Source organism: Sinocyclocheilus anshuiensis, unplaced genomic scaffold (assembly GCF_001515605.1).
Source record: "Sinocyclocheilus anshuiensis isolate Anshui unplaced genomic scaffold, SAMN03320099.WGS_v1.1 scaffold392, whole genome shotgun sequence".
Lineage (NCBI taxonomy): Eukaryota > Metazoa > Chordata > Actinopteri > Cypriniformes > Cyprinidae > Sinocyclocheilus > Sinocyclocheilus anshuiensis.
The window spans coordinates 2,386,554-2,409,468 of record NW_015557091.1 but is presented as its reverse complement, the minus strand read 5'-3'; the positions used below and the strand labels follow the sequence as shown (position 1 = coordinate 2,409,468).

Genomic DNA, 22,915 nt, shown 5'->3' with positions numbered 1-22,915 from the left:
TTAATTAATTTATTTTTATTTCTGCAGGTTTGGTATGTGATGGAACTAAAAAAAAAAAAAGATATCATAAAAAAAAAAAAGTATGACATTTTAAAAATATACCAATGTGCAGTAAATGATCTTATAATTATTACACCAAGAGTCTTAAAAGCAACTGAATTTCTATGTACATAATATTTTTATATTGTAGCGATGCCAGACCGAGGTCACATGACCGCTGGAGCATCACATGACTGCCTCACTTTTGACGGACGCGGAAGTGGAAACACTAGCAAAAGTAAAAACACAACGCTGCGGAATAAACGACTCTTTATAAAACGATATGAGTGGCGAATATTATCTAGAGTTCAGTGAAAACCCCGTGCAGTTTGAGAACGCATCGAGCGTCAACAATGTGTTTTTCGACGAGGCGAATAAACAGGTGAGGACACGTTTAATAATTTGAAGTATATTACAATAACTATATGACAGACATTATAAAGCGATATCATGGATGTTTCAAAATCCTAGACAGCATTTTTGGACAACATAGGCGCATTTTGAATGGCACAGTCATAATGTAAGTTAGATGTAGATGAATGCTTTCATAAAACTTATTAACAAATTATTAGAGTGGCAGCAGTAGAGGTCTTCCAATTCAATGCATGTAGATTAAACTTTAATGCATTAAATACATAACTAGATTAGCCTTTATCTATGAATAAAATTATATTTAGATGCATGTTAACCGTATGACTGTAACCCTATTATGTGCAATAGCTTTCTATCGCCTATTTTAATCACCAGGCTTATGGTTTATGCAGGATGTTTGGGATAAAATGTGGTGACAATGTCATCTGTTCATATATCAAAAAGTTCTGTGGCTTCGTATCAGATGATACTTTTCTATATACTATGCTATTATATTATTATTATATTCGTGTAATGTTGTTTACAATGTGCTTCAAATAATGCCATAGTACTACTATGGAACATATCTGAAAAACATAAAAGGTACCCGGGTAAATATCACATACTCAATTGATAGTAGGCATCTGCCTTTATAAATGATGCTTTCTGAGTATAATAGTGGATGTTTTGTGTGATTGCAGGTGTTTGCAGTACGATCTGGCGGGGCCACAGGTGTTGTGGTTAAAGGGCCAGATGATAAAAGCTCAGTGGCTTTCAGGTAAGACCCCTAGACTTTCTTTATGCATCTGTGTCCTATATGCATCATGTCAAGATCAGTGTTATTGTTTATATAATGTATAGTATTTGTTAATATTTTGATTGATCCTTTAGTTTTATATAAATGTTTTAAAGTAATTTCAGTTACTTTTGTAATTTTTATTATTATTTTTAATTTATATCTTAGGTTCAATTTATTTTTATTTCAATTTTAGTTTTGGTCATTTAAGTTTAACTTTTATTTAAATTAAATTCTTGAAATAAAAATCGTTTATTTCAAATGTTTAGGTTTTTTAAGTTTAAGGTTTTCATCTAATATTTGTATTTCATGTCAGCTTTATTTAAATGACTGAAAATGCTTTAAAATTATTTTTTTTCTTTTCGTTTTAGTTAACAATAACAGCACTGGCAAACATCCTTAAACTGTGTTTCGTTTGACAGAATGGATGACAAAGGAGAGGTGAAGTGTATCAAATTCTCATTGGGGAACAAAATCTTAGCTGTGCAGCGCACTACAAAATCAGTTGTAAGTATCATTGATGATTGCTGTCGCAATAAATGCAGTTGTTGCACACAGGTTCCCTTTAAGTGAATTTCTTTCTTTCTTTCTCTTTTTTTAGGATTTTACAAATTTCATTCCTGACTATCCACACTTGGAATTTTCCCATGAGTGCAAGGTACATCCCTAAACAAACAGAGATTGACTATAATTAATTAAATAATTAGTTTATGTATGCATGTATAAACTATTATTCAAACGTTTGGGGGCAGTAAGATTTTATTCACTAAGAATAAAAACAATTTTATTCAGCAAGGATGCATTGTTTTCTATTTATCAAAAAATCCATGAAATATTATTCAAAAGTTTGGGGGCAGTAAGATTTTATTCAGCAAGAATGCATTAAATTGGTCAAAAGTGACAGTAAAAAAAATTAATAATGTTACAAAAGATTTCTATAAATCTATATTTCAAATGATTGGTGTTCTTTTGAGCTTCCTATTTATCAAGGAATCCTGAAAAAAATGAATCATGCTTTCCACAAAACTATTAAGCAACTGTTTTCAACATAATGATAATAATAAATGTTTCTTTAGCATCATATTAGAATGATTTCTGAAGGATCATGTGAGACTGAAGATTGGAGTAATGATGCTGAAAATTCAGCTTTGCATCACAGGAATGAATTACATTGAAAAATCTTACTGACCCTAAACTTTTATTTATTAATTTTTTGCAGACAAAGAATGCCAGTATTCTCGGGTTTTGTTGGACCAACTGGAACGAGATTGTATTCGTCACTGACCAGGGAATAGAATTCTATCAGGTGAGGTGACACCCTTACATCAGTTCAGTAAACTGATTTTTTTTTTCTTCAACAAAACAAGTCATTCTTTCTGCCAAAGGTAAGCAGAATCCTTGTTTTGCAGGTGCTGCCTGATAAACGAACCCTGAAGCTCTTAAAGAGCCAGAGCATCAATGTGAACTGGTACATGTATTGCCCAGAGACTGCCGTTCTTCTCCTTTCCACCACTGTACAGGGTAATGTGCTACAGCCATTTGCTTTCAAGGTGAGTTTGGTGTCTTATTCTTTAATGTTGATTGAAAGCATGCAGGAGTTTTGCATCTGCAGACTTAAACCACAAGAGGGCAACAGTAACTCTGATATTAGGTTGTTAAATCTTAAAACATACTGCTCTAATCTTAACATTATTTTCTCTAGAGCGTGACCATGTCAAAGATGTCCAAGTTTGAGATTGAACTGCCAGCGGTGCCCAAACCAGCCAAACTCAGCCTCTCTGAACGTGACATCGCTGTGGCTACAATGTAAGACGTGTGTATGAACACCTGAGCCAACACTAGACATCTAACTCTGAACAAATGTTATTCTGCAAATGATATGTCGGTTAATAGTTTATGAAATATATTGCAATAATGTGTGAAAAAGCAACTGTGAAGCCCAGCAGTCACACTCTCTCTCTGGACTGTAGTTATGATCAGCTCTATGTGATGTATCTGAAGCATCACTCCAGAACCACCAACAGTCCTGGAGCAGAGGTGGTCCTCTATCACCTGCCCAGGTATAATAGATAACTTACTGTCCAATAAAAGCATTCTGCTCTATTTTTGAGCATTTTTGTTTTTCTTTACCTTTCTTTTAACTGTAGAGAAGGCACGTGTAGGAAGACTCATGTGCTCAAACTAAACACCACGGGTAAGTTTGCCCTGAACGTGGTGGATAATCTAGTTGTGGTGCACCATCAGAGCTCACAGGTGAGTTTGACAAGTGTTCAATCTGTTAATCACATGATATTAACACATTCGTGGAGTTGATTATGATGTACATAATGAGCTAGTCATTAACAATCTGCTTTGCTAGTCCTCTGGCATTCGCATTATTTTATTGTATTATTTTATTTTAAATATTATGGGTGCGCTGATATTAAAATTCAAGTTGATATCAATCATTATTTTGTCTGAATGAATTAAAAAACGTAATTTAAATAATTCAAATGCATTTAGGCATCGCAGCATTATAAAGTACTGTATAAAAAACAAATATTCATTTTGAGATTTGATGAAGATTACATTTAACAATGTTTTTCAATTATTAGTGTTTTTAAAGATTAACTTAAAGTGAATGTAAATGAAGTCAGATGTAATCCACATGTAAAATTAGGGGGAATGAGCATGCAGAAATAAATATGAAAAACCTACCAATACAGATAAATAAAAAATATATATATATAATAATCTCTAAAATGTATATCCAGACAGTATTGTACCAATAAAGTGCATCCCTAATAAATATGTAAAAGTATGATTTAATCTTATCAGCAAACCTGCTTAAAATAAAGGTCTGATCTGCTCTGTACCTTGTTTGAAATGCTTGTCTTATTGTATTTCAGTCTTCACTCATTTATGATATAAAACTGAGGGAATTAGATGGTGCATTAAATGTGCATCAGCCTGTGCTTCCTGCCCAATCCATCAACCCCTACAAGATCCATCTCACAGGTGACATGTAATTCATTTCGAAAGCAACACCACACTTTTGACGATAAACTATACCAATATTGCAAGTTTCTACATACCTGTTTTGGCTTCTTTTTATATAATGCTTCTCTGAGAATGTAAGGAACATAATCTTTCTTTCCACACCCTTACAGGACCTGCGGCCGCTCCAAGTCAGGCCCCTGTGCCTTGTGAACTTTGTATCCTTACAGATGAACTTATATTCATATGTGAAATATACCATATGTACTTGCCCTTCTCAAAGTTTTCCTTTACATTCAAGACTCCTCTTCCTGGAGTGTTTTCCAACCGGATATCATCATCAGTGCCAGCGAAGGTACTTTACTAAACAATGCACAAATGAAATAAAATCTGGCGTGACGGAGAGTGATTTATATTGTTCTCTGTCAGGATATCTCTGGTACCTCCAGGTGAAGCTCCAGCCCACACTGAATCTCCTACAGGATAAAGGCAAACTCATGGACTTCCTGTTGCGGAGACTAGACTGCAAAATGGTCATCTTGTCTGTATGCTCGCAAAGTAAGCAGCAGAGAGCTCTATAATGAAAATGCTTTATAAAATAACTCTGCAAAGCAATTCAAAAGTTATCTACAAAGGAAAATGCCTGTTAAGTAAGATATGATGTTTGTAATATATTAGATATTAGGTTAATGTTTATTGAATGAATGTCTTGTTCTTCAGTGCTTACTGAAGGAGATAAAGGGAATCTGTCTGTGGTGGCCACAGTGTTTGATAAACTCAACCAAGTGTACAAAGAGTACCTGGATGCAGAGCAAGTGTATACTGCGGTTGGTACAGATTGTTTATTACACTGTATTTTCTATATATGAATGTGGTATTTGTAGAAATGTTTATATTTTATGTTTTTCTCTCTCCGTCCTCAAGGCTATGGAATCAGGCCCCAGTCGCTCCAGCACTTCTTATAAAAGGCCCGTCCGAACACAGGCGGTGATAGACCAGTCAGACATGTACACACACGTGCTGTCTGACTTCACTGAGAAGAAGGTAAACAAGCATTGTATTTCTTTACAGGATGCAATTGCTTTATTTAAACGTATGCATTTTTTCCTCTGTTCTGCAAGTCTCAAATATTTCTGCCTAATGGACATTTCTTATTCTAATGCTGTAAATTGTCGTCTTTGAACAGGGAGTGAAGCATAAGTTCATCATTGCAGTTCTCATGGAGTACATTCGTTCTCTTAACCAGTTTCAGATCCCCGTTCAGGTATAAACTAAACACAATGAGGTCTTTAAAGGAATAGTTCACCCAAAAATGAATATTTCTGGAAAATGTACTCATCCTCAGGCCATCCAAGATGTAGATGAGTGTTTCTTCATCAGATTTGGAGAAATGTAGCATTACATCACTTGCTCACCAGTGGATCCTCTGCAGTGAATGGGTGCCGTCAGAATGAGAGTCCAAACAGCTGATAAAAACATCACAATAATCCACAAGCAATTCACACCACTCCAGTCCGCGAGTTAATCTCTTGTGAAGCGAAAACTGTGTGTTCGTAAGAAACAAATCCGTCATTAAGATGTTTTAACTTGAAACCGTCCATAATCCATAATAATGCTTCCTCCAGTGAAAAAGTCCATCCCATTATTATTTTTAATTTATATCTTAGGTTCAATTTATTTTTATTTCAATTTTAGTTTTGGTCATTTAAGTTTAACTTTTATTTAAATTAAATTCTTGAAATAAAAATCGTTTATTTCAAATGTTTAGGTTTTTTAAGTTTAAGGTTTTCATCTAATATTTGTATTTCATGTCAGCTTTATTTAAATGACTGAAAATGCTTTAAAATTATTTTTTTTCTTTTCGTTTTAGTTAACAATAACAGCACTGGCAAACATCCTTAAACTGTGTTTCGTTTGACAGAATGGATGACAAAGGAGAGGTGAAGTGTATCAAATTCTCATTGGGGAACAAAATCTTAGCTGTGCAGCGCACTACAAAATCAGTTGTAAGTATCATTGATGATTGCTGTCGCAATAAATGCAGTTGTTGCACACAGGTTCCCTTTAAGTGAATTTCTTTCTTTCTTTCTCTTTTTTTAGGATTTTACAAATTTCATTCCTGACTATCCACACTTGGAATTTTCCCATGAGTGCAAGGTACATCCCTAAACAAACAGAGATTGACTATAATTAATTAAATAATTAGTTTATGTATGCATGTATAAACTATTATTCAAACGTTTGGGGGCAGTAAGATTTTATTCACTAAGAATAAAAACAATTTTATTCAGCAAGGATGCATTGTTTTCTATTTATCAAAAAATCCATGAAATATTATTCAAAAGTTTGGGGGCAGTAAGATTTTATTCAGCAAGAATGCATTAAATTGGTCAAAAGTGACAGTAAAAAAAATTAATAATGTTACAAAAGATTTCTATAAATCTATATTTCAAATGATTGGTGTTCTTTTGAGCTTCCTATTTATCAAGGAATCCTGAAAAAAATGAATCATGCTTTCCACAAAACTATTAAGCAACTGTTTTCAACATAATGATAATAATAAATGTTTCTTTAGCATCATATTAGAATGATTTCTGAAGGATCATGTGAGACTGAAGATTGGAGTAATGATGCTGAAAATTCAGCTTTGCATCACAGGAATGAATTACATTGAAAAATCTTACTGACCCTAAACTTTTATTTATTAATTTTTTGCAGACAAAGAATGCCAGTATTCTCGGGTTTTGTTGGACCAACTGGAACGAGATTGTATTCGTCACTGACCAGGGAATAGAATTCTATCAGGTGAGGTGACACCCTTACATCAGTTCAGTAAACTGATTTTTTTTTTCTTCAACAAAACAAGTCATTCTTTCTGCCAAAGGTAAGCAGAATCCTTGTTTTGCAGGTGCTGCCTGATAAACGAACCCTGAAGCTCTTAAAGAGCCAGAGCATCAATGTGAACTGGTACATGTATTGCCCAGAGACTGCCGTTCTTCTCCTTTCCACCACTGTACAGGGTAATGTGCTACAGCCATTTGCTTTCAAGGTGAGTTTGGTGTCTTATTCTTTAATGTTGATTGAAAGCATGCAGGAGTTTTGCATCTGCAGACTTAAACCACAAGAGGGCAACAGTAACTCTGATATTAGGTTGTTAAATCTTAAAACATACTGCTCTAATCTTAACATTATTTTCTCTAGAGCGTGACCATGTCAAAGATGTCCAAGTTTGAGATTGAACTGCCAGCGGTGCCCAAACCAGCCAAACTCAGCCTCTCTGAACGTGACATCGCTGTGGCTACAATGTAAGACGTGTGTATGAACACCTGAGCCAACACTAGACATCTAACTCTGAACAAATGTTATTCTGCAAATGATATGTCGGTTAATAGTTTATGAAATATATTGCAATAATGTGTGAAAAAGCAACTGTGAAGCCCAGCAGTCACACTCTCTCTCTGGACTGTAGTTATGATCAGCTCTATGTGATGTATCTGAAGCATCACTCCAGAACCACCAACAGTCCTGGAGCAGAGGTGGTCCTCTATCACCTGCCCAGGTATAATAGATAACTTACTGTCCAATAAAAGCATTCTGCTCTATTTTTGAGCATTTTTGTTTTTCTTTACCTTTCTTTTAACTGTAGAGAAGGCACGTGTAGGAAGACTCATGTGCTCAAACTAAACACCACGGGTAAGTTTGCCCTGAACGTGGTGGATAATCTAGTTGTGGTGCACCATCAGAGCTCACAGGTGAGTTTGACAAGTGTTCAATCTGTTAATCACATGATATTAACACATTCGTGGAGTTGATTATGATGTACATAATGAGCTAGTCATTAACAATCTGCTTTGCTAGTCCTCTGGCATTCGCATTATTTTATTGTATTATTTTATTTTAAATATTATGGGTGCGCTGATATTAAAATTCAAGTTGATATCAATCATTATTTTGTCTGAATGAATTAAAAAACGTAATTTAAATAATTCAAATGCATTTAGGCATCGCAGCATTATAAAGTACTGTATAAAAAACAAATATTCATTTTGAGATTTGATGAAGATTACATTTAACAATGTTTTTCAATTATTAGTGTTTTTAAAGATTAACTTAAAGTGAATGTAAATGAAGTCAGATGTAATCCACATGTAAAATTAGGGGGAATGAGCATGCAGAAATAAATATGAAAAACCTACCAATACAGATAAATAAAAAATATATATATATAATAATCTCTAAAATGTATATCCAGACAGTATTGTACCAATAAAGTGCATCCCTAATAAATATGTAAAAGTATGATTTAATCTTATCAGCAAACCTGCTTAAAATAAAGGTCTGATCTGCTCTGTACCTTGTTTGAAATGCTTGTCTTATTGTATTTCAGTCTTCACTCATTTATGATATAAAACTGAGGGAATTAGATGGTGCATTAAATGTGCATCAGCCTGTGCTTCCTGCCCAATCCATCAACCCCTACAAGATCCATCTCACAGGTGACATGTAATTCATTTCGAAAGCAACACCACACTTTTGACGATAAACTATACCAATATTGCAAGTTTCTACATACCTGTTTTGGCTTCTTTTTATATAATGCTTCTCTGAGAATGTAAGGAACATAATCTTTCTTTCCACACCCTTACAGGACCTGCGGCCGCTCCAAGTCAGGCCCCTGTGCCTTGTGAACTTTGTATCCTTACAGATGAACTTATATTCATATGTGAAATATACCATATGTACTTGCCCTTCTCAAAGTTTTCCTTTACATTCAAGACTCCTCTTCCTGGAGTGTTTTCCAACCGGATATCATCATCAGTGCCAGCGAAGGTACTTTACTAAACAATGCACAAATGAAATAAAATCTGGCGTGACGGAGAGTGATTTATATTGTTCTCTGTCAGGATATCTCTGGTACCTCCAGGTGAAGCTCCAGCCCACACTGAATCTCCTACAGGATAAAGGCAAACTCATGGACTTCCTGTTGCGGAGACTAGACTGCAAAATGGTCATCTTGTCTGTATGCTCGCAAAGTAAGCAGCAGAGAGCTCTATAATGAAAATGCTTTATAAAATAACTCTGCAAAGCAATTCAAAAGTTATCTACAAAGGAAAATGCCTGTTAAGTAAGATATGATGTTTGTAATATATTAGATATTAGGTTAATGTTTATTGAATGAATGTCTTGTTCTTCAGTGCTTACTGAAGGAGATAAAGGGAATCTGTCTGTGGTGGCCACAGTGTTTGATAAACTCAACCAAGTGTACAAAGAGTACCTGGATGCAGAGCAAGTGTATACTGCGGTTGGTACAGATTGTTTATTACACTGTATTTTCTATATATGAATGTGGTATTTGTAGAAATGTTTATATTTTATGTTTTTCTCTCTCCGTCCTCAAGGCTATGGAATCAGGCCCCAGTCGCTCCAGCACTTCTTATAAAAGGCCCGTCCGAACACAGGCGGTGATAGACCAGTCAGACATGTACACACACGTGCTGTCTGACTTCACTGAGAAGAAGGTAAACAAGCATTGTATTTCTTTACAGGATGCAATTGCTTTATTTAAACGTATGCATTTTTTCCTCTGTTCTGCAAGTCTCAAATATTTCTGCCTAATGGACATTTCTTATTCTAATGCTGTAAATTGTCGTCTTTGAACAGGGAGTGAAGCATAAGTTCATCATTGCAGTTCTCATGGAGTACATTCGTTCTCTTAACCAGTTTCAGATCCCCGTTCAGGTATAAACTAAACACAATGAGGTCTTTAAAGGAACTCAAAAATCAAAAATGAATATTTCTGGAAAATGTACTCATCCTCAGGCCATCCAAGATGTAGATGAGTCATCAGATTTCAGATTTGGAGAAATGTAGCATTACATCACTTGCTCACCAGTGGATCCTCTGCAGTGAATGGGTGCCGTCAGAATGAGAGTCCAAACAGCTGATAAAAACATCACAATAATCCACAAGCAATTCACACCACTCCAGTCCGCGAGTTAATCTCTTGTGAAGCGAAAACTGTGTGTTCGTAAGAAACAAATCCGTCATTAAGATGTTTTAACTTGAAACCGTCCATAATCCATAATAATGCTTCCTCCAGTGAAAAAGTCCATCCCCTGTTGTTCTCTAACATCAAAATCCATCAACATATTTGTTTAGAACTGTTTTCGCTTATAAATAGTGCTTGATCTGTGCAAATTTCTCTCCTGATTCAGATGAGGAACCTTTTATACTGGATTTGTTTTTTTACAAACATGCAGCTTTTCACTTCACAAAACGTTAATTGATGGACTGGAGTGGTGTGGATTATTGTGATGTTTTTATCAGCTGTTTGGACTCTCATCCTGACGGCACCCATTCACTGCAGAGGATCCATTGGTGAGTGATGTAATGCTACATTTCTCCAAATCTGTTCTGATGAAGAAACAAACTCATCTTCATCTTTGATGACCTGAGGGTGAGTACATTTTCCAGAAATATAAATTTTTGGGTGAATTATTCCTTTTTTTTTTTTTTACCTGTGATTAGGGCTGCACGATAAATCGCATGCGATATTTAACGCGCATCTTGTCAGTAAAGCCAGTTCTGTAATCAGCGGTAAATCTCCATCACCTGCGGTCTTTCACATTGAGCAGCATTTACTACACAGAGCCGTTGTTCACAGACAAGCTGCGCAAAACCACGATCATATTTTGTTTTGCGCAGCTTGACTGTGAACAACGGCTCTGTGTAGTTAATGCTGCTCAGTGTGAAAGCACGCACGATGGAGATTTACCGCTGATTACAGAACTGGCTTTACTGACAAGATGCGCATTAAATATCGCATGCGATTTATCGTGCAACCCTGCCTGTTATCTTTTGTCCATTTGAGCAATCAGGAAGTCTTAGCTACATTCTAAGTCAGAGTACAAGCTGAAAGTCTTTTGAAAGGATCTTTAATGTCTGAACCATTCACTCCAATGGTAAGCTCTGGTGTAACTGTAAATTGTATCCCAGTTTCACCTTCACCTGACCCAGGTGTTGGGGCTTGTTGGGTGTTTTGCTAGGCAGGTTCAGCCCTCTTGGAACAATGTGGGTTTCAGTGCAGTTATGACTGAACTTGATTTAAGGCAGCAAACTTTGTTTATGAGCTTTTTTAACTTTATTTGTAGGACAGTGGGGGGAAAATGGAGAGAGTGCAATGGGACAAACTTTTTATAAATATATGAAGGTCTAGTCAGATCTACAAACGGTGATCTAGTTAATTTTACAAAGCCTAATTTACAAACCCTGGATGAGTTTGTGAAATCTGGCTGTTAAAAATTGTTCATTTTAAGCCACTCAAAAGAACAAAATGACTTGAATAAAGATTAGTTCATTTTGATGAACCAGATCAAACGAGTGTTAGTCAAATGATCTGATCTTCCCATTACAATAAAAACATTGCAATAAATAAATAGTTTTAAAACAAAAATAGAAAATGTACAAAAAATATGAAATATTGTATTTGTTTACTTGCATCTTGCATGACCATTAACCAACATCAGAGAACCATGAACATGCTAATGTGTTGTTAAATTATTGAAATATGTAAGTATATACAAGTAAATATTTTACAACCAAATATTTTTAGTCAAAAGGGTTCAGTTAAGATAAATTGGGAATCACTGCCCAGTGTTGTTATTGTTAACTAAAACTAAAACAATTTAAAAAAAGTTCATTCATTGAAATGAAGCTGAAATAAAATAAATATAAATATTAGATGAAAAACTTAAATGACCATTAAACATGTAGTATTGGCAGCTAACTGAAATTAATTTGATGCTGAAGTACAAAAAATATTAAAACTAAAATATAAATAAAGATAAAAAACAGAAACTAGTGACAATGACGAAAGCATATTAGAAAATTACTGAAACTTCAAACTAATATTAAAATGAAAACTGAAAATGTAAAAAAAAAGCCAATTTAAAAAATAAAAAATACTATGATTGTATATAAATAATACTAAAATAAGAGGTTCCTGCCAAAATGCGTTACATGTGAGCAATTATATTTTGATAAGTAATATTAAGTTTATAACTAATATGGTATAATAAGGCTTAGAATTCATAAATAAAATGTTTTATATTTACATATATAAACCTTTAAAAATGCTTGTTTTCTTTTCTTTTTAAAAAGTTGGGTTTGAGTATTGAATGTTACATTTGCATTATTTACTAAAGAATCATAATCGTGTCAAACTGCATAGCTGTCAAAGTTGTGTTGTATGTAGTATACAGTGACTCTTCTCATCGTTGTTCTGATCTTTCCAGCACTATTTGTATGAGCTAGTCATCAAAACTCTGGTCCAGCACAACCTCTTCTACATGCTGCACCAGTTTCTTCAGTATCACGTCCTCAGCGACTCCAAACCACTGGTGAGCTTTACAGTTATTGTAACTCAATTTCTTAAACTAGAACATTCATTTATGTACATTCCTCTTGTCTGTAAAAATCTATGAAGCTTTGCTTCAATAAGAACTTCTTGATGTGGCTGACTCCACTGTGTTTTTTGTGCTTCTAGGCTTGTTTGCTGCTGTCTCTGGAGAGCACGTATCCACCTGCTCACCAGCTCTCTCTGGACATGCTGAAGGTATGAAAAGCTCTTGCATGTTCAGTGCAGATGATTTAAAGTGCCCCTATTATGGATTTTTGAAAATTACCTTTCATGCAGTGTGTAACACAGCTCTAAGTAAATGAAAACATCCTGCAAAGTTATAAATCTGAAAGTGCACTGTATATAAAGTTATTGTCTCTCAAAAGAAAGAGTCGACTCTGAATCACTCAAACGAGTCATTTTTAAAACGAATCCCAAGCCGTTTCATGTTGACGTCAACATGAACCATTAGCAAATTGCCAGCCCACTTGTTGGTCTTTTCGCGTTGGTCTGAATGAAAATGCAAATTCATTCTTTGCCACAAGGTGTCGCTTTTGGAGCGGTAAAAATAACTGTTTCCCTGGTAACGCTGTACACAAAGCAGCACTGCGCTCACAAACGCTGCTTTATCAGGCATTACAGGCATGATGAAATGAAAATGAGACCAATCGGACCAATCACCGCAGATTAGCGTCACGCAAAGGAGGGGTTTGGAAAAATAAATCGTTGAGCGAATTGTTTGGGAGTCGTTGAGCAAATAAGGTAAAAATAAATGCATATTATAAGACAATGAAAGTGTTTTTTGACCTTGCATGCATGTCAACCTGTTGTTGGGGACTCCCAAAACCAAAATATGAACCTTTCATAACCTATAATAGGGGCACTTTAAGCTTCATTTTGCCTTTAACTGCTGATCTCGAGTGATCCATGCGTGTGTTTTTCAGAGGCTCTCCACCGCTAATGATGAGATCGTGGAGGTTCTTCTGTCCAAGCAGCAGGTTTTAGGCGCTCTGCGTTTCATTCGAAGCGTCGGCGCCCACGATAACGTCTCCGCGCGGAAGTTTCTGGATGCCGCACGGCAAACAGACGACACAATGTTGTTCTACACCATCTTCCGCTTCTTCGAGCAGAGGAATATGCGGTTGCGTGGTAATCCTGGTTTCAACCAAGGTAAGTGATTTTGACGAATGAAATGGAGTTTGTGTTCACGAAATGGGCTGAGCATCTAAATCAAACAAACCAGGGTGTAGAGATATACTTCATTCTCGTTGATTGGAGCAGAAACATCTGCACATGAGTGGACCTCCTCTGATATCATCTTCCTGTTTCAGGAGAGCACTGTGAGGAGCATGTGGCCTACTTTAAGCAAGTGTTTGGAGAGAACGCTTTGATGAAACAAGCCACGGCATGAAAGACTACAGTAGCAGCTGGAACGATGGTTTAACCAGGAGGAAACGGTATTGCGTTGAGCAAAATGAAAACCAAATGAAGCTCACACGAACTCTAGAGAGAGTCTAGTGTTACAAGAGACTTGAAAGAGACACTTTACCATCTTGTATGCATGTTTGCCATGAAGTTCAGATGGTTTTAGCGGGATAAAGCAGTAACAGATCGGTGTTTGAATGGAGAATTACTAATATCGCCACATTGCAAAAGAGTGCTTAACTAAATGGTCTGTATGTATGAATGCTGATCATGCATATATTTTAAAAAGCTTTTACAGTGTATATATAATAAATATAATATGTACATATATGTAATATGCTTTGTGAGATTCTTTACAAAAAAGAGAGGGCCAAGCACTGGAACAAGTCAAGGCGATTGTTTTAGGTTCATCATTTTTGGCGTGATGATAACCCACAGATTTCTGGGATTGGTCATTAGATGCTTATCTGTGCTGCCTGTAACTTATGTGTTACCTATGGGTCATTCTGTAATTTAGGGTGCATTTCATTATGTTTTTTCTAACAGTTTTAAGGTCCGATTCTCTAACTTTTGCCTCAAACTGTTAATTTTCTACTTATTAATAGTTAGTAAGGTAGTTGTTAAATTTAGGTATTGGGTAGGATTAGGGATGTAGAATATGGTCATACAGAATATGTGCTTTATAAGTACTAATAAACAGCCAATATGTTAATAATAGGCATGCTAATAAGCAACTAGTTAATAGTGAGAATTGCTCCCTATACTAAAGTGCTACCCAGTTTTCCTTAGAAATATATTTTATCCATTAAGAGAATACACTTATTTTGTGCAACCTGTTTTTCGGTTTGCTTGAAATTGCCTTTATGATCCTTTATCTATATAGATTATCTATATTATCTACAGTCTAAATACCTTAAAAAACAAACCGAGTTTAAATTTCATTTTCTTTCAAATAAGAAAATATTTCATTTCTCTCATGTCCTTAAAAATTCTGTCATCTATGTTGTTAACCAAACACCCCCTTGAAAAGTAAAATATGGTTCACCATAAAACGATGTGACCTGCATCATGTGACGTCACCTTCTTCTGCAGTGGACGTTTTGAACACATTATGGTAAACGTTATCTTAATTTTTTCTATATATGATCTCCAATGACTTATTGTCAAGGAGTATATTAATTGAGCATTGGGTACATTGTTATGGTTTGTACTATTTTAATGATTTTTATGCAAATAAATATAATTTGAGATCAACCTGATCAAGGAAATAATATTTGGTTGTCCAGACAAGTAGTGCCATTCATAATTATGAGTCAAAATGGTGAAATTGTCAACCCATACAGATTGTCTGTAACATAGTTGACAATCTAAAAAAAAATATATATATATTTTTCTTTATATCAAAATTAATAAGCTTGGCTACTAGCATATAAGTTACACTGATGAAATATATCAACTGAAACGAAGTTGTTTTATTGAAAAAGCATATTGTTTTATCTATTTTTTTTTTCGTGGTAAGAAATGTACCCTAAATTACAGAATTACTCCTATGCTTTCTGTCTAAATGGATGACTTCTGGCAATGGACCCTTTTTCACATTTCCGGGGATTTCAGAAGCTGAAGTCATCATAGTTTGGTAAATTTCTATAGTGGTGAATGGTAATGACAAAGTTTGCAAAAGACAAATCCACAATATCATTTATATCCTCAGCCGGCGTATTAGAAACACTCACATAGCAGTCGTAACTAGTTTTGAGTAATTTAATGCTAAGGTAAGGAAGAAATAAGTATTGTGTTATAATGTACACTAAATTTAAAAAAAATGAAATCATAAAAAACTTTGCTTGATGTTAATAATTCTGGAAATGCGTCATCACAGTCTGTGAAAAGGGTCCATCGTGCATCACTGATGTTTTAATTCACATAAAAGACCTTTATTCACATAAAAGACTTCATTTTCACATTTCAACACAATTTATTAACACTGCAATGTAACAAAGTGTCCATACAGATTTAAATCACATTTTAAATCTAAAAATCCTAAAACTGACATTCACAGGTGCATAATACAGTAGATCTCAGGAGGATTGTGCTACATGAAGTACATTTACATACTGTACTAAATATGGATGTCTGTGCAGTAAATATGGATGTCTCTCAGTGAAGTAGAACAGGTTTCACAGTCAAACTTACATTTTAAGACGTCTTTCTGACTATATTCAACATTTTTGGGCAATGAAGTGGATGTGGCCAACAAATTTTAAGTAACACTTAATTCAGTATTAATGGGATCCTGTAGAGTTCAAATATCATAATGGCCTGTTTTTACCTGAAGTTTAGAAGTAGATTGTGTGATATGTGCACACTTGGGTGAATGTGTCAGACAGAAATCAAGCAGTCTGATTTGTTAACTCGGCCATTTAAAACAGAATGAAAAAGTGTTATAAGAACCTTTTAACATCAGAAAGCCTTTTAGCCCAACAGTGTTTCTTTCAATTAATACAACAGTTGTTAAATGATTAAAACCAAATGTGGACGGTCACTTGAAAAATTAATTAGTGGGTCCATTAACTGCAGTCCAGGGTTAAAAGTCAGTGTTTGTATAACCGCAGGTAGCTTTTATGTACATTTACATTGTGTTGGTGAATTTTAGGTGTCGTGGACATAATAAAATTCATGTTGACAGTGAACATTATTATATTTACAAACATTTCTGGTGTTACTCAAGCAGTTATTCTGGTACAGAGGAGAGATTTTCACACTGTGCTTGAATATTTGAATAGAATATTTGTATTATTTACATTCTTAATGCACATTCTTCGCAATAATGCGCACGAATCATTGGTGCACCTTATTCCAGTAAGTAATCTTTTATCAAAATGTGATAACCTGCTATGTCTCTAAAATAACGTTACTTTTCAGCCGATACTGTAGCTGCAACCTTTTCCTTTTCAGTCATCATGAGTTCCTCCCTTCCAGCCTTCTCTATTCTGGTATGTAACAATAAAATGATTTTCTTGAATATCCTATTTCATTCCGAATTACACTACTGTTCAAAAGTTTGGGGTCGGTAAGATTATTTTAATGTTTTCGAATTAATTCTCTTATGCTCGCTAAGGCTGCATTTATTTGATTAACAATACAGTAATATTGTGAAATATTATTGCAATTTAAAATAATGGTTTACTATTTTAAAATATTTTAAACTGTAATTTATTCCTATGATGCAAAGCTGAATTTTCAGCATTATTACTCCAGTCTTCAGTGTCATATGATCCTTCAGAAATCAATCTAATATGCTAATTTGCTGCTCAAGAAACATTTCCAATTATTATCAAAAAAAAAAAAAAAAGTGAGATGTAAACCCAGAATTTAGAGAAAAGTCAGAAATGCAAGATGTAAACTTGGAATTGTTTGAGAGTTTATAGCCTCACAATTCTGAGAAAACAAAAAAGTGCAAGAAAAAGTCTACAACACGAGATACAAACTCAGAATTAGGAGGAAAAAAAGTCCAAAGTGTGAGAGAAAAAGTTGCAATTAACATAATAAATATTAATTTAGAATAATAATTAATACATACTAACCGTAAACGTTTTGAACGCTGTATATCGCAGAAGTAACATGGGTTGTGAATGCCGTTTAATGTTGACTTTTCTAAGTGACCATTTTCAGAGGTTTACAAATACTATCCAAGGTTAATTACTAAATCAGTGTTAACATGATGACAGCTTAACTATATGAAGTATTAATAGCTCAATTATGTTTTGGTTCAATAAATTAAGCTACATCCGATGACAACATTCATCAAAAGCATTAACTATTACCCATATTATACAGAAATACCGAAATGTGCTCTAGCTTGACATTCAACACATTACTCACAGCTTCGTGTCTCACAACCACACCCCCTTTAAGAACAAGATAATTACGGCTGTCGCCTTCAAGCATATCTGGACCTGACGTCCGCACTGTTCTTAACATAGCTACAATACTAACACGTGTCGTGTGCGACTCCCAGAAGTTCAAGCAGTGCAACTGATACTTTCCTACCGTTGATCTAACGTATGTGAGACTGCATGGCTGTGCTGAGCCCCAGGTAGTGTAAGTTCTCCGCCGCGGGGAGGAAAGGAACATCAGCGGTGGACGAGGGCAGGAAGTTCTGCTGGTAGTCTGGGTTATCGTGGTTGGCGCATGGGGAGCGTGGTAGAGTAGCGCAGGAGGTGTTTAGGTACTCCGGCCCGTCAGGTTTACATCCGTACGTGTCTATATATCTGTTTTCTGTCTGTCCACGGGCCGGACCCTCGTAGTTTGGGTTTATCATATTGCTTCTTGTGGTTACATCCTGGTTAATGTACTCTGTGGGAAAGAGATTTGTAACAATTATTTGATTATTTTTTACATTTAGGTTGCCTGGCCAAAGACAACAGATTATATAAATAAAATCAATGTCAGTGTGATAAATCAATATAATAAAAAAGTAATAAAATAAATAAATCATTTTGATTAAATAAATAAATAAATCATGAAATTAATCATTTTAAAATAAATCACATTTGATCCTTTTTTTTATATTATACTATAATACATAATATACTACATCATATAAAAAAGTACAAAACCAATTAACAGCATTAATAAATTACAATTTAAAATAATTTCTTTGCAAAAATAATGTCAGTTCAAGGTGATTTTATTTTTCATTTCTAGAAGGAAGTCACAGATCTTTTTGTTCAAAATCTTTGTTATATTTATGATTTTTTTTTTAATTTAGTTTGCTGCTTAAGAACTGGACGGACAGCGGATGAAAATGTGTCTTTATGGCTAACAGTTTCATTTACAGTTTTATTTGTTGATTAATGAGTGCTGTCATTAGTATAAAGGCAAAAAATATAATTAAAAGATGAGAATAAATAATTGCCAAATATATAGGTTGTTGACATAAACAACATTGGTAAGTGTGACAGTCCATACCATTATTGTTATTGTTAACTAAAACAAAAGATAAAACTATACAAATTATTTTTGGTACCTGAAATAAAGCCGAAATAAAATTAAATATAAATATTAGATGAAAAACAAACAAAACAAAAAAAAATGTTGAACTAACTTAAGTTTAAGTTGCAGTAATAACATTACTAAAACTGAAAAATGTATTAAAACAACATAGACATATTAAAAAAATTATTCAAATAAACAAACATTTATAAAAGTGTGTGTGTGTGTATATATATATATATATATATACATATATATATAGTACATATCAATCAAATTCAAAATATTAAAAAATGCTATAACTGTATATAAATAATACTAAAATAACACTAAATATACAGTATACTGCCTCAGTTTGGTTTCAAAAATCATTTTTAAAGCTCATAAAATGTATGGTAATACCTGGCAGCATGAGGTCTGTAAGCGTGGGGTCTGTAATGTAGCGCAACATCACACCATTCGTGTAGTTGTCCTTAAAACAATACACAAAAGATCAACGAATCATATCCGATGACATGTACTTGGCTAATAACATTTTAAATGATAATATTCCATAGAAGGAGATACTGACTGCTGTATTGTGATACTGAGGCATCGGTGGTGGTTGTGATTGGTTGAAGAATCGTTTGTTGGGTAGCAGGTATTCCTCTGCATCTACCACACCATCCATATCTTCTGTACTGATCCACGACATGTAGAACTTCGAATCCGTCGGGCTGGGCTGGAACATGTGATCATCTCCCTGTGTATAATGCCAAATGAAAAACTCTCATTTGAGTAATTCATTTTTAAAATATATAAACTTCTACAATTATGTGATTTTATCTTTCATTCCTAAAGGCAATGCACAGATCTTTTTTGTGAACTACCTGAATGACAAGGTAGCGAGATGGATCTCGGGCCATTTTTGAAAACTCTGCTACAAGTTCACGGAAGTGAGGTCTGCTGTCAGCGTCAATCATCCAACCTAGAGGTAGACATAAATTTATGTCCTGTCATTTCAACTGACGTTCAACTGTGCTATTATGTATTACGCTATTATTTTGTATATCAATCTATATAGTTCACAATGTCTTTTCTCATGTTCATCTGAAATGTTTATGTGATGCATAATATGCCATATAGCCACATTGTAGCTACCATTACATGCCATTTGAATGATGATTTTCTGTTCTCCTCTCTATTGCAACTTTAGCACTCACATTTGACCATGATCATATACACATCAATAGTACAGATGGACGGCTGTGGCAAACGCTCTCCCTTCTCCAGAATATCTGCAATCTCTCTGGCTGGGATTCCATCATATGGTTTGGATCCAAATGTCATCAACTCCCACACAGTGACCCCTGAAGAGTTAATTCATTAATTAACACTTTACAAATAGTGTTATTGTGATAAATATAATGAACTATCATAAACGTTTTCACAGCATTTATTAATCTGTGTTAATGCTGATTTACTAAAGCCATCCGAGATGTACAGAACATGAGTTTGTTTCTTCATCAGAACAGATTTGGAGAAACTTGCTCAGCAATGGATCCTCTGCAGTGAATGGGTGCCGTAATAATGAGAGTCCAAACAGCTGATAAAAACATCACAATAATCCACACGACTCCAGTCCATCAATTAACATCTTATGAAGAGAAAAACTGTGTTTGTAAGAAACATATCCATCAAGACGTTTGTTTTTATCTTCAAACCGTTGCTTCCAGCTAAAATACAAGTCCTCTATCCATAATGTTGTTTTCTCCAGTGAAAAAAGTCATTTTGCCTGAATCAGGTGAGAAATATGCACAGATCAAGCACCGTGAACAAGTGAAAACAGTCCATAACAGTTTATTGTGAAATGACAACAGTGGATGGACTGGAGGAAGCGTTATTATGGATTATGTACTCCTATTCTGTCCAGAAGCGATGGTTTTAAATTAAAACGTCTTGATGGATGCAGCTTTTCACTTCACAAGATTGATGGACTGGAGTGGAGTAGATTATTGTGATGTTTTTACCAGCTGTTTGGACTCTCATTCTGACGGCACCCATTCACTGCAGAGGATCCATTGGTGAGCAAGTATTCAGCAAATTTTCATTTTTGAGTGAACTATTGCTTTAATTTACACACTCGTTTCTTCCAGCTAAAATACAAGTCATCTATCCATAATGTTGTTTTCTCCAGTGAAAAAAGTCATTTTGCCTGAATCAGGTGAGAAATATGCATAGATCATGCACCGTGAACAAGTGAAAACAGTCCATAAGAGTTTATTGTGAAATGAGTGGGGAACAGCAACGGAGACCAGGACAACTAGATGAGCCCCAGAGACAGATCCCCAGTAAAGACCTTGTCTCCTAGACGGCCACCGGGACAAGACCACAGGAGTCAGTCGAGTCCTCTGCTCAATGTGACTTTGCTGCAGCCTGGATTTGAACTGCTGGTTTCGTCTGGCCAGAGGAGAACTGGCCCCCCGACTGAGCCTGGTTTCTCCCAAGGTTTTTTCTCCATTCTGTCACCGGTGGAGTTTTGGTTCCTTGCCGCTGTCGCCTCTGGCTCATCACTGAATTCAATGATGAACTGCCTTTAACTGAAAAATGAGTGTTTACTATTGTCACTTTGCATTATTGACACTATTTTACTAATTAATGCTGTACAGTTTCTTTGACACAATCTGTATTGTTAAAAGTGCTATATAAATAAAGGTGACTTCACTTGACTCGTCTATGCAATTTTGCCTGTGATGTAATAATGAATGCAGTTTGTATTATATGTAGTGATGAGCACTGACCATAACTCCAAACATCACTTTGATGAGTGTAAGTCCAGTGACGAACTGACTCCAGTGCCATCCACTTTATAGGCACCTAAAAAATTAGCAAAGGCAGCTGAAATGTCAACTTTCTTGTAAATATCAACAAATATGTATATGCACCGATACATTTCGGTTTATTTCTTTTACGGTTGATGATTTTGAATCAGTGGATTGTTGATGCGTGACCTACTTTCCCTCCATCAGCATGATATTCCTTCTCCTCTGCACCCAGCAGTCTGGCCAGGCCAAAGTCAGTGATCTTCACATGGTTAGGAGTTTTCACCAGCACATTCCTGGCCGCTAAATCACGATGAACCAGGTGACGCTCCTCCAAGTAGTTCATTCCCTGATGAGAAGGGTCAGAATGTTTTTGAAATCCCAAGTATGTGCATAGATGTCAATGAATGCTGTGTACCTCCAATCAGCTAATTCCAGGAGACTCAGCACTTTCAAAATTGCTATTTTGTTGTTTTCAAGAAGAAATGCAGTGAATTTATTTATGAGAGTGTTGTGAAAGCAGGAGTGGGAGTTTATTTATTTATACATAATATTTAACACATAAATATTTATTTATGTGCTTATTTATATGTACAAGGTTTATGCAAGATTTATACACTACTGCTCAAATTTTTGAGGTCTATGATTTTTTTTTAAGGAATTAATACTTAATAATTAATACTCTATTTAAAATAAATGTTGTTCTTTTGAACTTTCTGTTCATTAAAAAATCCTGAAAAAGATGTATCACAGTTTCCACAAAAATATTAAGCAGCACAACTGATTTCAACATTGATAATAATAAGAAATGTTTCTTGAGCAGTAAATCAGCATATTAGAAATACTTCTGAAGGATCATGTGACACTGAAGACTGGAGTAATGATGCTGAAAATTCAGCTTTTCATCATAGGAATAAATTACACTTTTAAATATATTAAAACAAAATAGTGATTTTAAGTTGTAATAATATTTTACAATATTACTTACTATATATATACTACATTTATTTTTAATAAATGCAGCCTTGGTGAGCATAGGAGACTTCTTTCAAAATCATTTCTTCTTAATGATACAAGTTAATTTTTAAAGGGCAAACATATTCATGCATCTTGAGACTGATATTTGGAGTTACT

At 34.8% G+C, this 22,915-nt stretch overlaps 2 protein-coding genes across 2 annotated transcripts in view; one reads left to right on the top strand and one right to left on the bottom strand.

Moving 5' to 3' along the window:
* Window positions 1-225: 225 nt before the first annotated feature.
* Window positions 226-14,263, top strand: LOC107677142 (uncharacterized protein C18orf8 homolog). Its single transcript, XM_016471929.1, has 34 exons — window positions 226-421; window positions 1,092-1,168; window positions 1,609-1,693; window positions 1,788-1,844; window positions 2,406-2,492; window positions 2,596-2,736; window positions 2,889-2,992; window positions 3,157-3,246; window positions 3,334-3,439; window positions 4,075-4,183; window positions 4,336-4,380; window positions 4,464-4,517; window positions 4,592-4,720; window positions 4,883-4,989; window positions 5,087-5,206; window positions 5,349-5,426; window positions 6,046-6,168; window positions 6,263-6,319; window positions 6,881-6,967; window positions 7,071-7,211; window positions 7,364-7,467; window positions 7,632-7,721; window positions 7,809-7,914; window positions 8,550-8,658; window positions 8,811-8,855; window positions 8,939-8,992; window positions 9,067-9,195; window positions 9,358-9,464; window positions 9,562-9,681; window positions 9,824-9,901; window positions 12,457-12,561; window positions 12,708-12,776; window positions 13,505-13,730; window positions 13,892-14,263. The coding sequence occupies exons 1-34, from the start codon at window positions 323-325 to the stop codon at window positions 13,969-13,971; spliced, it is 3,318 nt and encodes a 1,105-aa protein (XP_016327415.1). The 5' UTR covers window positions 226-322; the 3' UTR covers window positions 13,972-14,263.
* Window positions 14,264-17,403: 3,140 nt separating this feature from the next.
* The window catches only part of LOC107677280 (epidermal growth factor receptor-like), a 25,863-nt gene continuing 20,351 nt past the window's right edge, over window positions 17,404-22,915 (bottom strand). Inside the window, exons 21-27 of the mRNA XM_016472130.1 lie at window positions 21,975-22,130; window positions 21,761-21,836; window positions 20,183-20,329; window positions 19,850-19,947; window positions 19,552-19,722; window positions 19,383-19,452; window positions 17,404-18,341 (exon numbers count right to left, since the gene is read on the bottom strand). Of these exons, the coding sequence (XP_016327616.1) occupies window positions 18,043-18,341; window positions 19,383-19,452; window positions 19,552-19,722; window positions 19,850-19,947; window positions 20,183-20,329; window positions 21,761-21,836; window positions 21,975-22,130 (1,017 nt within the window). The 3' untranslated portion in view covers window positions 17,404-18,042. The remainder of the gene's footprint in view (window positions 18,342-19,382; window positions 19,453-19,551; window positions 19,723-19,849; window positions 19,948-20,182; window positions 20,330-21,760; window positions 21,837-21,974; window positions 22,131-22,915) is intronic.

Excerpts from the sequence above, each read along its gene's own strand:
- LOC107677142 (XM_016471929.1), top strand. The coding sequence starts at position 323 with ATGAGTGGCGAATATTATCTAGAGTTCAGTGAAAACCCCGTGCAGTTT. Across the intron at positions 2,493-2,595 it reads AGGGAATAGAATTCTATCAG|GTGCTGCCTGATAAACGAAC; the intron begins GTGAGGTGACAC and ends CTTGTTTTGCAG. Across the intron at positions 5,207-5,348 it reads CTGACTTCACTGAGAAGAAG|GGAGTGAAGCATAAGTTCAT; the intron begins GTAAACAAGCAT and ends GTCTTTGAACAG.